A 14,047-nucleotide genomic window follows, 5' to 3' on the forward strand; every position below is an offset into this window, starting at 1 on the left:
CTCCGAGCCCTGACCCTCCCTGTCCAGTGTCCCATCTCCAGACATGGCCATCTCTGATGCTTCAGAGGAAGAAGACCAAAAAACAAAAATCCAACATGAGGAATCGGGTGTGTGTAGAAAATCCCTTCCTGACTCCTGCAGGTGACTAGATGACACCCTGCTGCATGAGCTTTAAGACCTAAACCATAAGGGACCTCCAGGACTGCTGAGCCCTGCTGCCACCATCAAAAGCAATCCTGTCATACAATCCCACTCATATGTTCTCTGCCCAGCCCTGCCCCAATCTGTTCTTTCTTTCCTTATTTCCTTTCTTTTATTTAAATACCCACTTCTTACTGCCCTGGGGTGTGCTTGGAGAAAAGAATCCAAAGCATACATTTATCAACTAAGCCCCACCCACAGGTAGGGCTATGCCAGAGGGAACAGTCAGGTCCTTTATAAAGAGTATATACAGGGAAATTCTCATCATCCCACACAAAACTCTGATAAACAGTCCCCGTATGGTTGCCCTGTTGATGGGGACCCTAGTTATACAGGATCCCACAATGAAGGAGGTTAGGTTGGCTCCCGCATTAGACAAGAGCTGGTGAAAAGCAGGCTGCTTTTCTTGTGTTGGCCAAAACATTTTTCCCGTCGTATACAGTGGTTAAGTTCAGGACTGACTAGACACTCAGGATCTTTAGGGACTTTGGAAGTTCCTGGAAGGAGGCATGGCTGATCTCAGTTGTGATTATGGGAGCAAGCTGTGCTTTGTTAAACTTCACCAACCATGAGAGATGGGGTCAGAAACACAGGCGATGGGCTGGACGTTCCTCTGAGTTTCCTGCATTTCCATTTGGGTGATTTGATGGGGTGGGTGTCATGCCTGTTTCTGGTTACTTCAGTCTCAGCAAAGCTCATTGTGATCATTAATTATTATTTTGTTGTTAAAGATATAGAAACTTGTAAGCATAGTGGTGACTAGTCCTTCTTAATTATATTTAGCTTAGATAGTCACATAAATCTCCAGTGGAAACTTACTGAAGTTTGTTTATTTTGGACCTTTCTCTAAAATGAACGGTCTCCCTGTTTTTAGTTGACTACTACTAATACTAGAACAGTGCTGGAGTAGAATGACAGTTCTTTTGCAGAGAGCTCTGGCTGATCCTCTGAGCTCCAGTAACATTGTTTACTTCGGGCATGCAGTGCAATACTGTGATTAACACTTGCTTATTGCATACTTTTGTGTCAGTTAAAGTTTCCATTCCAGCCCTGACATGGCGCCAAGTGAATCAGAGGGGCTGGAATAAGGCCTGCCATATTTGAAGAGATCCAGCTGCTTGGAAACATCAAGTGTCAGCAAAGAAAGCATAGTTCAGCAGGAGCTCCACTATCAATTCCTCAGCAACCGTATCTGACCGGGTCTCAGATAAGCTAAATCAATACATAACCAAAGGGTCAATGTCTGAAGACGGTCAGAACCTTCCAAACCATCAGCGTTTCCCATCTGCCACTCCTTCGGTCAAAGAGCTGGAGCATGTTTTGGACAGCTGCAGGATGGAATTAAATCATGTGGATGAAGTGTGGCCTAACCTGTATATAGGGGATATGTAAGTGTTATTTGAAACTGAGCCATTCTTTATGATTGTCAATGTAAGCGGTCTCACTGTTTTACTTGGTGATATCTGTAAAACAACTAGTAGTTTTAAAATTGACTTTTAGATTAGAACTGGAGTGTGCATTACACACTAAAGAAAGTACTTACCATACCAAAGAATACAGTTAGAAAAGAATTCCCACATGCAATATTTTTCTCTATTATTTTATATAATTATTACAATTATTTTTAATGGATTTTACAAATACTACAAACAGTACATTCTCAAGTTGTGCATACAACTGTGACAGAGCTCTCTAAATTTGGTATAGAATATTTCTCATTTCATGAGACATGTTTTGTTTTTCAACAGATTTCCATGAAATGGATATTTTCACATTAAAAAAATTTAACATTCTAAAATTTGTTTTTAGAGCAAACTGATCTTCAGCTGGATTTTTTTGCTCACAAATATAACCATTTTTTAAATTAAACTGGACCCATTACTTTTGGTTAATAAGTTTGTGATGAAGCAGAGAAACTGCCTGCCAGCATGGCAGGGATTAAGGACAGCCTTTGGGCCCAGCTAAGCCTGCCGCCAATGCCAGGCCTGGAGGGGGTAGAAAAGGCTCAATTCAGTGCTGACTGGTGACAGGGCCGGTGCAAGGATATTTTGCGCCCTAGGCGAAACTTCCATCTTGCGCCCCCGCCCCCCTCCCCACATCGGTTCATTGAGGGGCAAATCCCAACGAGCCTTTATAGACTCCAGAGGCCAGCCTGCCCAGGGGCCAGCCATGCCCAGGAGCTGCTCACCAGACCAGGTTCCCCCCTCCCCGCCCCCTGAACTCCCCTGGAGGATGCACAGCCGACCCGCGAGCCCTCCCCACCCCACCCCGGCGGCCCCCGCCCTAAGTCCACTCACTGGCTTTGCCGGGCTTGGGCCTCTGCAGCAGCTCGGCAGGGAGGAGCCGCCTTCCGGGGGCACCGGAGAGCCAGAGCGTCCCGCTTGCGGCGGCGGTGAGCCCCAGCCATGGAGGAGCCGGCGCGGTGCAGGGGGGGCAGCAGCCCTGCAAAGGCGGCGGTGCAGCTAGCGGGGAGCATCCGACCCCTGCCCCTCCTGCTCAGGCTGCAGCTCGGCGCCCCCCAGGGGGCTCCTGCAGGCTGCAGCAGATGCATGCGGGCGCCAGCCCCCCCATGTGGCCCCCGGTTCCTCCCTCGCTGCGCTCGGGCTCTGCGGCTCCCGGGCATGTGAGCTGCCGCCGGGGCGCAGGGCCCTGAGCCTGCTCCGGGCGGTGCAGCAGGGGCTCACATGCCCGGGAGCCGCAGAACCCGAGCGCAGTGAGGGGGAAGCTGGGGGGTGCGCCTGCCCTGGCTATGACCCGCCCAGCACCCCACCCCCCCGGTGGCTCCTGTGGTGGATGCATGTGGGCGGCGACCCCCGTGTCCCCCCCGGCTCCTCCCTTGCTGCACTTGGGCTCTGAGGTTCCCGGGAGTGTTAGCCGCCACCGCTGCTGCCCCTCCCAGAGCAGGCTCAGGGCCCCGCGCCCTGGCGGTGGCTCACATGCCCTGGAGTTGCAGAGCCCAAGTGTGGCGAGGGGGGAACCAGGGGGCGCATGGGGGCTGCTGCCCGCATGCATCCGCTGCAACCTGCAGAAGCCCTCGGGGGGGGCGGGGCCGGGCCACAGCCTGGGCAGGAGGGGCAGGGGGTGCGGCTGCTCCCCACTAGCAGCACCACCGCCTTTGCAGGGCTGCTGCCCCCCTGCGCTGCGCCAGCTCCTCCATGTCTGGGGCTTGCCATCCCCGCAAGCCGAAGCTCTGGCTCTCTGGTGCCTCCTGAAGGCGGCTCCTCCCTGCCGAGCCAGGGCACCACTTTTTTAGGGTTACCATATTTCAATAATCAAAAGAGAGGATGGGGGGGAAAGCCCCACCCGAGCCCCACCCCCACCATCCACTCCCTCCCACTTCACGCCCCCCTCAGAACCTCCAACCCCCCCCCCGCTCCTTGTCCCCTGACTGCCCCCTCCTGAGACCCCCCCACACGAACTGCCCCCCTAGGACCCTACCCCCACCTTTCCCCTAACTGCCCAAACCCTTATCCACACCCTCGCCCCCAGACAGACCCCCAGGACTCCCATGCCCCATCCAATCACTCCCTGCCCCCTGATAGCCCCCCCAGAACTCCCGACCCATCCAACCCTCCCCCTGCTCCCTGATAGCCCCCCGGGACTCCCCTTACCACCATGCCACTTGAGCCGCTGGCCAAGCCAAACCAAACAAGCTGCTGAGCACACAGCCCCTCCCCCGCAGAGTGCTGGTGACACGACACTGAGGCAGGGGGAGCAGGGGAGGGGATCTGCCTGCTGGAGGCCAATGGGAGCAGCTAAATCAGGCCCAGGTGCCCAATCAGCCACGCCACACTCTGCGTGAGGGGAAAGGAGGGGAGGGAGGAAAAATCCCAGACGCCCCCAACCACTTGGCGCCCTAGGCGACCGCCTAGTTCGCCTAGTGGTTGCACCGGCCCTGACTGGTGAAGAGGCAGGAGCTAGCTACAGCCCTACCTGAAAGGAAGGATCACTAGCCTACAGGCCAAGTCAGCCACTATGGAGCATGTTCTGTCTGCCAGACAAGGGAGATTGCAGAGAAGAGCTAGGAGCCTCCAGTAACTGGGTGACTGCACCCCAGAGACATTGTGGGGTTTGGCTTCACCAAACTTACAGCCGCCCCACCTGAAGGAGTGTGGGAACATGGCAGGATGCAGCCCAAGATCCACGAGAAGGCGCCAAGGGAGGCAAGCCATCCCAACAAATTGGACTATATGGGCCATGCCCCAAACTGAAGGGACACTGGTAGGAAGTAGCCTAGGATTGCCAACTTTCTAATCGCACAAACCGAACACCCTAGCCTCACCCCTTCCCCGAGGCCCTGTTCACTACATTCCCTCTCCCTTGGTGGCTCGCTGTCCCCCATCCTCACTCACTTTCACTGGGCTGGGGCAGGGAGTTGAGGTGCAGGAGGAAGTGAGGGCTCCAGGGGTGGGGCCAGAAATGAGGGGTTCAGGGTGTGGGCTCTGGGGATGAGGGGTTTGGGGTCCAGGAAGGGGCTCCAGGCTGGGGGGTGGGGCCGAGGGATTCAGAATGTGGGAGGGGGCTGGGGTGTGGGAGGGGATATGGGATCTGGGCTGGGGGTGCGGGCTCTGCGCTGGGGCCAGGGATGAGGGATTTGGGGTGCAGGAGGGGGCTGCAGGTTGAGGCAGGGGATTGGGGTGCAGGAAGGGATAGGGGCTCTGGGATGGAGGGTTTGGAGTGCAGGAGGGGGCTCTGGGTTTGGAGGGGCGCAGGACTGGGGCAGAGGGTTGGGGTCCAGTGGGGTGAGGGCTCTAGCTGGAGGTGCAGGCTCTGGGGTGGGGCCGGAGATGAGGGGTTTGGAATGCAGGAGGGGGCTCCAGGTTTGGGGGTCTCAGGGCTGGGGCAGGGGCTCGGGATTGGGGCATGGGCTTACCTCGGGCAGCTCCTGGTCAGCAGTGCAGCGGAGCTAAGGCAGGCTACCTGCCTGTCCTGGCTAAGCACTGCATCCCAGAAGCAGCCAGCAGCAGGTCCGGCTCCTAGGCAGGGGGACCAGGAGGCTCCGTGTGCTGCTCGTGCCCAGAGGCAACGCCCCTCCCCCCCCCAGCTCCCATTGGCCACGGTTCACAGCCAAAGGGAGTGCGGAGCCAGTGCTTGGGGTGGGAGCAGTGCAAGGAGCCCTGTGGCCCCCCCCCCCAGCTAGGAACCGGACCTGCTGGCCGCTTCCGGGGTGCAACACAGTGCCAGGACAGGTAGGAACTAGCCTGCCTTAGACCTGCAGTACTGCTGTCCGAACTTTTAACAGCCCGGTTGGCAGTGCTGACCGGAGACACTAGGGTCCCTTTTTGACTGGGCATTCCGGCAACCCTAAAGTAGCCCAGGGCAGTGGATTTAGATTCCCTCCTTGGAATGCCCCCTGTTCAGGAGTCAACTCACACAGGGCCCTGGGCTGGGACCTGATGGAGTGGGAGGGTCCGGGACCCCTACCCCCCACAGTCTGAAAGACTGAGGCACTTTGACCAAGGAAACAAAGGGTTGGAAGTTGGGCACCCCAATCATTAGGCCACCCGGACCTACAAGCACCCTGTTACAAAGTTATTTTTGGAATATTTTTGCTCTATTTTGGAGCTGTGGTAGCTATCCCATTCTTAGACCTTGACTCAGCAAAGCACTTAAGCACATGCTTAACTTTAGGTATGTTCTTAAATACAATTGAAGTCAATAAGATGTAAGAATGTGCTTAAAGTTATACATGTGCTTTACCGCTTTGCTGAATCAAGGCCTTAAGATAGATGAAATTTTTCTTATAAGCCCAATTTAACCCTTTCCTACAGCTCCCCCAGAAGACTCTAACCTTCCTAACACTTTCTATGCTGCTTCTCAACTCTTCCCTAACTGCAAAATTTCTTATCTTATTTAAATACACACACTGACTTCTTTGCATTATAGCTTTAAAATAATCAACTATACAATCTGCACTGTTGGCCACAGAAATCCAGAAAAGAAAACATAAGTGTTTACTGCTTAGGAAGTATTTAAGTATGTGCTTTTCATGCTTAGTCCCAGTGGGCCTATTCCCATGCTTAATATTTGCTAGATCAAGGCATTTAAATTTCAAAGGTGGATAAATTAGGCCCTAACCAGAAAGCCCTTTGCATGCAGAACTCCCACTGGGGTTGATAAACATTCCATGCTCGGAGGGCTTCCTGATCTGGAATCGCAATAGAGAAGTGTCATTAGGGGCGGTACAACTGGGAGAGAAGGATTTCATTCCAGCCCTACAGAGGTCACCTGCACAAAGCCCTTTGACATGAATTTTGTGCAGGGTCGCTAGGATTTCACCCTGTATTTGCTTCTTTCTGATGCATAAAGAAACATTAATTTTGCCAACTGTGCAAGTCTAGAACCCTGTTTTTATATCAAACAGGTCCCCCTGCACCATCAACAGGCTTAAATATTTGGACATAGTAATCATGATAATTACCATAAGAGAAGGAAGGAGCTACTAGTGATTCTTTAGCCACATTTCCCTATGATTATATTTGAAAACTGGAAGTATTAGCAATAATCGAACAGAGCATAAAATAATGAGCAAGCATGTGCTGGGGAAACAAGACCATATGTTTTAAAAATTGAAACAATACTTTATGTTTCAAATTCTGCAAGTGCAAATCATGAGTTCTAATCTGCTTTCCAAACCTGTTGGATTTGAGGCCAGTAATCCTGCAATGGTATAATGGAGGCCTTGTCATGCTGGCAACATGCCACAATTGGTGGCCATCTTTGTTGCATTTTTATTTTAAAATGCATTTATTTTGTTGAAGGGTTTAATAATGTCAGTGGAAATCTGTATTCTTTCAAGAGCATTTTTAAAAAATCCCTGGTTTCCATTCACAGTTGAGAACAGTGTCTGTGTGTGCTCCGCAAAGATCCAACAGCAGAAAGGGCTGAGCAGCTGAACAAGGCAGCAGATCTTGAATATCGAAGAAGAACACAGAGTTATTTAAAAATTGAAATGAGTAAAAAGCAAAACTACAGAGTTTAACTGGAATTTATCAAGAACTGCAGACAGGATTTTTCCCCTCTATTGAAATCAGTGGGACCATTTGCACAAGCATCAACTATTCTCTGGAGTAAGCACCTTCTTAGGAGGGGAAGAGAAAGAAATAGAGGGCTTTGAAGTTAGAGCCCAAGTCCACTAGAGTCAATAGAAGTCTTTCCACTGAGTTCAATAGGCTTTGGATCAGGCCCTTTCTGAGCAAGCCTGTGTCAGTGGAGATTAATTAGCATCTGAACGGTGCCATACGGTACAGTAGTCCGTAGCGCTATCATAGATTTACAGTTTTGATGGCCTGTTTCCTGGGAATTAGCCCTGTATAATCACCCAGGAGGCTGCTTGGCAAGCGGAAATGAAAGAACAATCTAGAGTTAAGACTATATTTTGCTAATAAAGCCTTTTTCATCTTGAAAACTAGCTTCCAAATTTCTTATCTCATACTGTGCAAACAACCTGAACCTCTCTCCTTTAAAGCAGAATACTAATGGCTGCCTGCTATATGCTGCCGTTCATCACAGAGGATCCTAAGTGCTCAACAAACTGACTATTTACATTGATGTACATGCATCACCCATAGTGAAATGTAGTGCCCTTTGGAGTGGAAGGCTGAAGGCCTTGAACAGTGCAGAGGAATGCTGCACAACAGTTCAGGGCAAAACAGGAAGAATGCCTTCCACAAATGAATCTAGCTGCTGAATTTTAAGCAGGCAGAATGTAATTAACCATTGGAATTTAGCCAGGTTCCATGGGCTAACACCCCTAGTCCTGCAAAAATGCATTCGGAAATTATTACAGATCGAGGCAAAATGGCTGCAGACTAAACTAAAAGCTTGACTATGTCCTTTCAATCTGAACCCATTCGTGAAGTGAACCTCCTTGTCAAGCGCTCAGGGCCAACAAAACCCCTTGACTTCAGTGGGAATGAAGGCAGCTTTGCATCTCTCAGGATTGGGCTTTTAATTCTCATTAAAACTCATAGGAACTTACACAGAGAGAGAGAGAGAGAGAGAGAGAGAGAGAGAGAGAGAGAAGAGGTTATTTTCGTAGACATGAAATCTCTTTTCATATTTACATGCAATTGCATATTTTCTATGTGCAGCTCCTATGTGATCATCAGATTAGAAATCACAACTTTCTGTCTCATGCTTGGTGTTATGCCATGCAAACAACAGATCTCCAAGTGTAACAGGTCCTGAACTGTTCAGTGACATTCAGTCTCAATAAGAGGCATCAGGGACTTGACCACATCAAACTCTTTCATTTAATACTTTTCCTTGTGACCTTTTATACCTAATTCTTGGTAGCTTGATTGCACATGACAAGGAAGAACTGAGGAAACTTGGCATCACCCATGTACTGAATGCGGCACATTCCACATGGGAAAGTAAAGGAGACCAAGCCTTCTATGGCCAGGAAATCCATTATTGTGGAATAGCTGCAGAAGATTCAACTAATTTTAACCTGCGTGAGCATTTCTACCCTGCCTCAGAGTATATTAATAAAGCACTGAGTGCTCTGAACGGTAAGTGCCTCTCTTGATAATACTCTGTGCTTATGTAGTACTTTTATCCCAGGATCATCAGCTGCCATACAAACATTACCCAACACCACTGGGAGACAGACTACCAAAGCGCACTCACCTCTGGAGTGCCTCCAAGTGGCAGAGTGTGGAATCACAGTCCTTTTCTTGGCCCCCGCAGGCCAGCCTTGCTGTGTCTTCAATGGCTTGGCCCTCTGGCCAAGTCACAAAGTCTGAATGAACCCCTTCCAGGGTATTAAAGAGTCCAATAAATAAATGGTCTATTTTGCCCTCACTAGGGTCTTTAGCCCTGGCTCTGGACCCTTTAAATTCAGCCCTTTGTTCAGGCTCCCAAATAAGCTCCATCCCTTTCTTGGGGTTTACATCACTTTACCTGTAGCCAGTAAGGGAACCCGTGCCTGCCCATTACTCTGGGTTTCCAGCCCAGGAACCCAGTAAAGAGCCACCACGTATTGCTCAATCCAGTTAGTTGCCACTTGTTCCCTGGGCCTCTTCCTAACTGTATCCTTGAGCTTCACCCTTAGCTCAGGGTTAAGGTTCTCATGTCCTCTCTCCTCTGGAAACCCAGCTATGCACAATGCAGCCAGAACCAAAAACTCTGGTTATCTTTCAACCTCCTTTGGCCAGAGGGGCGCACCTTTCCTCATCCCTCTGGTCCCAGCCAGGAACTGGCTTACTACAGACCTGCAGCTCCTTTCATCTGGGCCAGCAGGGCCCTGATGGGCTGTCTCCCTTTAGAGATGGGAGGAAAATGGGACACCAAGAGGTTAAATAGCACACACAAAGTTACACAGCAAGTCAGTGGCAAAACTAGGCATCCAGGCTCCACATGGGTCCCCTTGTAATCACTAGACCAGCTTCCCTTTTTTGAACAGAAGGAAAAAGGCCTACGGAGGATGATGCTGTAGTTTAGAGAGTGGTTAATATATAACAGCTGGGATATGATGGCACCAGTGTTCTGCGTTGATTCATCAGAAAGCAAATGCACATGAATCACTCCTTCTCTGACTACAAAACAGCCAAGAGCAGATGTTGCAATAAGGTGATGTTGTGATACCAGCTATCACAGAGAGATGTGTCAATGAGCCATTGACAAGGTCCAGGGTCATGCTGTTTCCTTCTGTTATAAATCCATCAGGACACAGGCCAACATTACCAGTAATTACTGTTCGCTTATGGAATGGATCACTGTACTATTTAGAGGGCTAGATTCACCCCAGCTAACATCAACTGCACCTCCAAGAGCCAACGGTGGAGCTGTACTTCAGAGCAGATTCATCCCAAAGGAGAAAGCAGACAGTGTTTCCCCTTCCCTCCCCCCCGCGCCCCCCCACCCCCCGTGACCTTCCTCAAAAGGAGCCACCAGGGAAGGCAGTTGTAGATTCTGACAGAGGCTTCAGTAGGGATGTGCTGAATAAACACACCTCCCTGCAACCCTAGACACACCCAATTCTCCAACCACCACAAGCTTAGTTTTGGGCCATGATAGCTCCTTTTAGGCCCGTTAATGGAAGGTAGGTTGGGGCTACTTTCTGCCGGCACTGTCTCCCCTGCCCTCTGAGAGGATTTTCTGCCTCAGGGGCCATGCTCCGTAGAAGATGATGTGAATCAGGAGGGAATCTACCTCAGAGATACCTAATATCTCGTGGACTCTGAAGTCTGAACCCCTCTATTTAGTAGGAGTCCTCTTGCATGCTGCGAGATTGCACTAGCTATGGTGAAACACAATAGGCACTGGCTCTGTAAGGCCAGTATAAAAACCTGTGTGACCCAGTTGCATCTTGAGTGCCATACTTTTTTTTAAAACACCCATGAGAGGCACCATATGGTAAGCACTGACCTCTAGTTATCCACAGGAAATGTTTGGCACAGGCAGCAGCAGCAGCACTACAAGCTTCTCCTACAATACCCCTACAATATTCCTCAGTGCCTTTATTGAGGGAATGCCTCTGGATTTGAAAGCATTGACGATGCTTTCAATGAGTACTTGGCTTCTCTGCCAACAATGCCACATAATAGCGCTGCATTTTGAGCAGGAGATACTTGTTCAGAATTAACTTGCCTGAGACCCACGACCTATTTCATATACTGGAGGATGAATAACGATCACATTAGAATGGTTTTTGGTCATTGACCCGGGATGTATTCAAAGCAGTGTCCAAGAGGTGAAAACTAGGGTAGTCCATGATCAACGTGCTGAGCGGCCCAAGACTCATTGTGACACTTCTGAGCAGACTGGAGCAGCACAATTCATCTTTGTTTCTCTTTTTCAGGAAAGATCTTAGTTCACTGTGTTGTTGGTAAAAGCAGATCCGCCACCTTGGTGCTGGCTTACCTTATGATCTACCATCACTTCTCACTGACCGATGCTGTCCAACGTGTCATCCAGTACCGAGCCATTTCACCAAACCGAGGGTTCCTGAAACAGCTACAGGACCTAGATGTTGAATTGCGAGACAGGACAAACCTGTGTGAACTCTTATAATATGCGGGGAAGAAAAAAGATCAATAGTGACTACAAAATATGAAGTGCCCCACAGTGTTAAAGGAAGTAAAAAGATTAAATGAATCTGAACCAAAATTCTAGTACCAAAGCCTACCTCTCTCCAAAATTTTGTGATGGGGGATCTCATAATCTGAACTTGGATCTGGCTCTGAATTTCACATCTTATCTCCTCTCTCCCTCAAACTGGCTTAACTCTAACCTTGATCTGAATAATCCTGATCTTTGGGATAATTGTCACCTATTGAGTCTCCATTTGTATCTGCTGCCCTTCTGGGATTGATCCCATATTTCGCAGTAATCCTGGCTGAAGAGAACCCTGCAACAACCCTAATTCTTGGTCAGGTGCAGTTTGCTTTAGCTGATATTAGAGATGGGTAGCTCTCCTCTCATGGAGTTTGAGGATGTGCCACTTTTGTGTGTGTGTGTGAATGTTTGGTTTTTCTACAATTTAAACCCATGGCTTCCCCATTTCCCACCCCCGCTCCCCCAAAGGAAGAGTCAATTCAAAAAGGGAGGAGGAAATGAATTTCTCTGTAAATGACAGCATTTATGCTCTATATTAAGGAGAGAAAAATCTATCAAATGCTAGGCTGGCCTGAGTGGACGCCTTGCAAGCTACAACTGCACTGTACTTACATCTTTTACAAATCAGAGACTCTCTCCTCCCCTCTTTTTTTTTTTTTTTTTTACCCTTGTGCTGTATTTTCTTGGTACTCTGTCCATTGTCTGTTCCATTTTCCCCTAGGGATATTTTTCCTCGCTCCCATTTTCCACTCCTTTTCCAGCCTCTCTTTCACATTTGAACCAAAACTTGCAAACTCACAGGGTTCTCGTGGATTTGAAATGTCAAACAACTTGACTCATCCCTGGTTAACGTGGGCCTGGAACAACCCTCCATGTACTCACCCGGGGGTATTTCCATGGGTAGTTCTTTTGCTGGCAGTGTTTCTGCCTTGGCACTGCCCCAACACCTTATAGAAGCCCCTTCATTGTGACTTCATGGAGTTTTAGGGGTGGAGCTGGGGAGTGGCCACATGCTCCTTGGCACCATCCAGAGCAGCCTGCCCAGATTTCTGCATTAAATTGTATTCACTTTCTCTGTCTCCTTTCTGTGCCTGCTGCTCAGCAACTGCAGGGAGACTCTGCCAGTACCAGTGCTGTGATGTCACAGAAAACCACACAAGGATTCAGAGGTGGAAGGGAGTCTCTTTCCCATGAATCACTAGGATCTATGAGGTTGGGATGACTCCTCCGCACCCTATTAGGCACAACTGACAGGAAACTCTGCAAGTGGAACTTTAGGGAATTTTCTCTCTTCTCTTGTGGACTTCTCCCTGGAAGAGGCTGGGTTGGCCCACAAATAGCCTGGAGCTCACACCTTCTGATTGTCCATCAAATCCTGAGATTGCTGCAGTCTGCATTGTGCAACTACTCTAGCCCTGTGTCTGGTTCTTGGTTTGTCGGATATATTTGGTTACGAAGGGTGTTCTTGTTTTTCAAAGAACCTGACATTCTTGTGTAATTCTGCATTGTGTGTGTTTTAATACCCTCATAGAGCAACTAAGTACAGTTGTTAGGCGTGCTATGAAAAATATATACAGTGTCACTTTAATGCAGAAACTTCATTTATTTGGAATGTGTATACAGTTACACTGTGCTTTGGAAAGCTTTGCTTTTGACCGTTTTATCTGAGTGACTCACTTTTTTTTTTTTTTTCTCAAAAATTAGGTTTTTTAAAAAAAAAAAACCAGGTGAAAGGGCCTCTATTCTCATTTGATGAGGATCAGGGCAGTGTCAGCCTTGCTGCAAATACATCTGGTTATTACAGGAGAATTTCTCAGATGCAGAAAACAATGTTTAAAACAGAGATCTGGGGGTTACTGGCTCCTGACATTTATCAATGCTTCTTTGAAGAATGACTTGACAGCTGCGTACAGCAAAACCTGCTTTCCTCTCTGCCCCGTAATCAGTTTTCAAACTCCTGCTTTAATTCACATAAAACTGAAGTGAATTGATGAGTCAGTTCACATCTAGGCTTTCAGATGGGTTATATTTCCCATCCACTGCAAGCCGTGACAGCCATGCAAACCAACTACAGATTCACCAGCGATGATGACACTACTGCCCAGATGCCAACTGCTCCCCAGCCAATCCCACTCCATGCAGCTGTCCTTCCCAGTCGGTAGCCTCCCCTCTATAATAAAAATAGCTATACATGTCATTATGTTAAAAAACAAACACCAAAAAAGCAAGCACTGGTTGCTGCCTGTGGGAGTCTATATCTTCCAAGGAGTGTTCTCCCTGGCCCCAACCCTTTTGCTCCCCAAACCCTCCTTGTCACTGTCAGCTGTCCTGCTGTTCTATCTCATAAGACATAAGCCCCTTAAGACAGAGATTTCTTCTTTTTGTTTTCACCTATAAACCACCAGACACACCGATGGTTCTATATAAACAAATTATAATCCTCAGACCTTCCATTGATCCCAGCCCTTTTACCGCCGCATCTCAACTTCCTTGACCATTTTTGCCTTGTGATCCCATATTTTGTGGAACTGCCTTGGCTAAGAGGCACCACAAAAATACATCATTGTGACAGTCAGGGTCCCGACACCCTAAGGGGAGAGCAGAACCCAAAAGAGCAAACGATTGAATCACACAGTGTTATTGTGTATAAAAATATTTCAAGTAAGGTGTTTTACCAAAGCTTGTAACATTCAGAACTTGGTCATTATGAGCTATATGGACTGTGGTTATGAATTTATGTATTTGTGTAGATATGAAATGGTGATCATAATCTGTGCTGCAA

At 48.7% G+C, this 14,047-nt stretch overlaps 1 protein-coding gene across 1 annotated transcript; it reads left to right on the plus strand.

The window, feature by feature from the left end:
* The first annotated feature begins 1,407 nt into the window (after window positions 1–1,407).
* LOC112106613 (dual specificity protein phosphatase 26-like) lies at window positions 1,408–11,966 on the plus strand. The gene is made up of 3 exons (XM_024199969.1): window positions 1,408–1,589; window positions 8,500–8,717; window positions 11,009–11,966. Exons 1-3 carry the CDS (start codon window positions 1,441–1,443, stop codon window positions 11,218–11,220), a joined length of 579 nt encoding a protein of 192 aa, XP_024055737.1. The 5' UTR covers window positions 1,408–1,440; the 3' UTR covers window positions 11,221–11,966.
* Window positions 11,967–14,047: the final 2,081 nt, after the last annotated feature.

Source organism: Terrapene carolina, unplaced genomic scaffold (genome assembly GCF_002925995.2).
Source record: "Terrapene carolina triunguis isolate 2854851 unplaced genomic scaffold, T_m_triunguis-2.0 Scaffold147, whole genome shotgun sequence".
NCBI lineage: Eukaryota > Metazoa > Chordata > Testudines > Emydidae > Terrapene > Terrapene triunguis.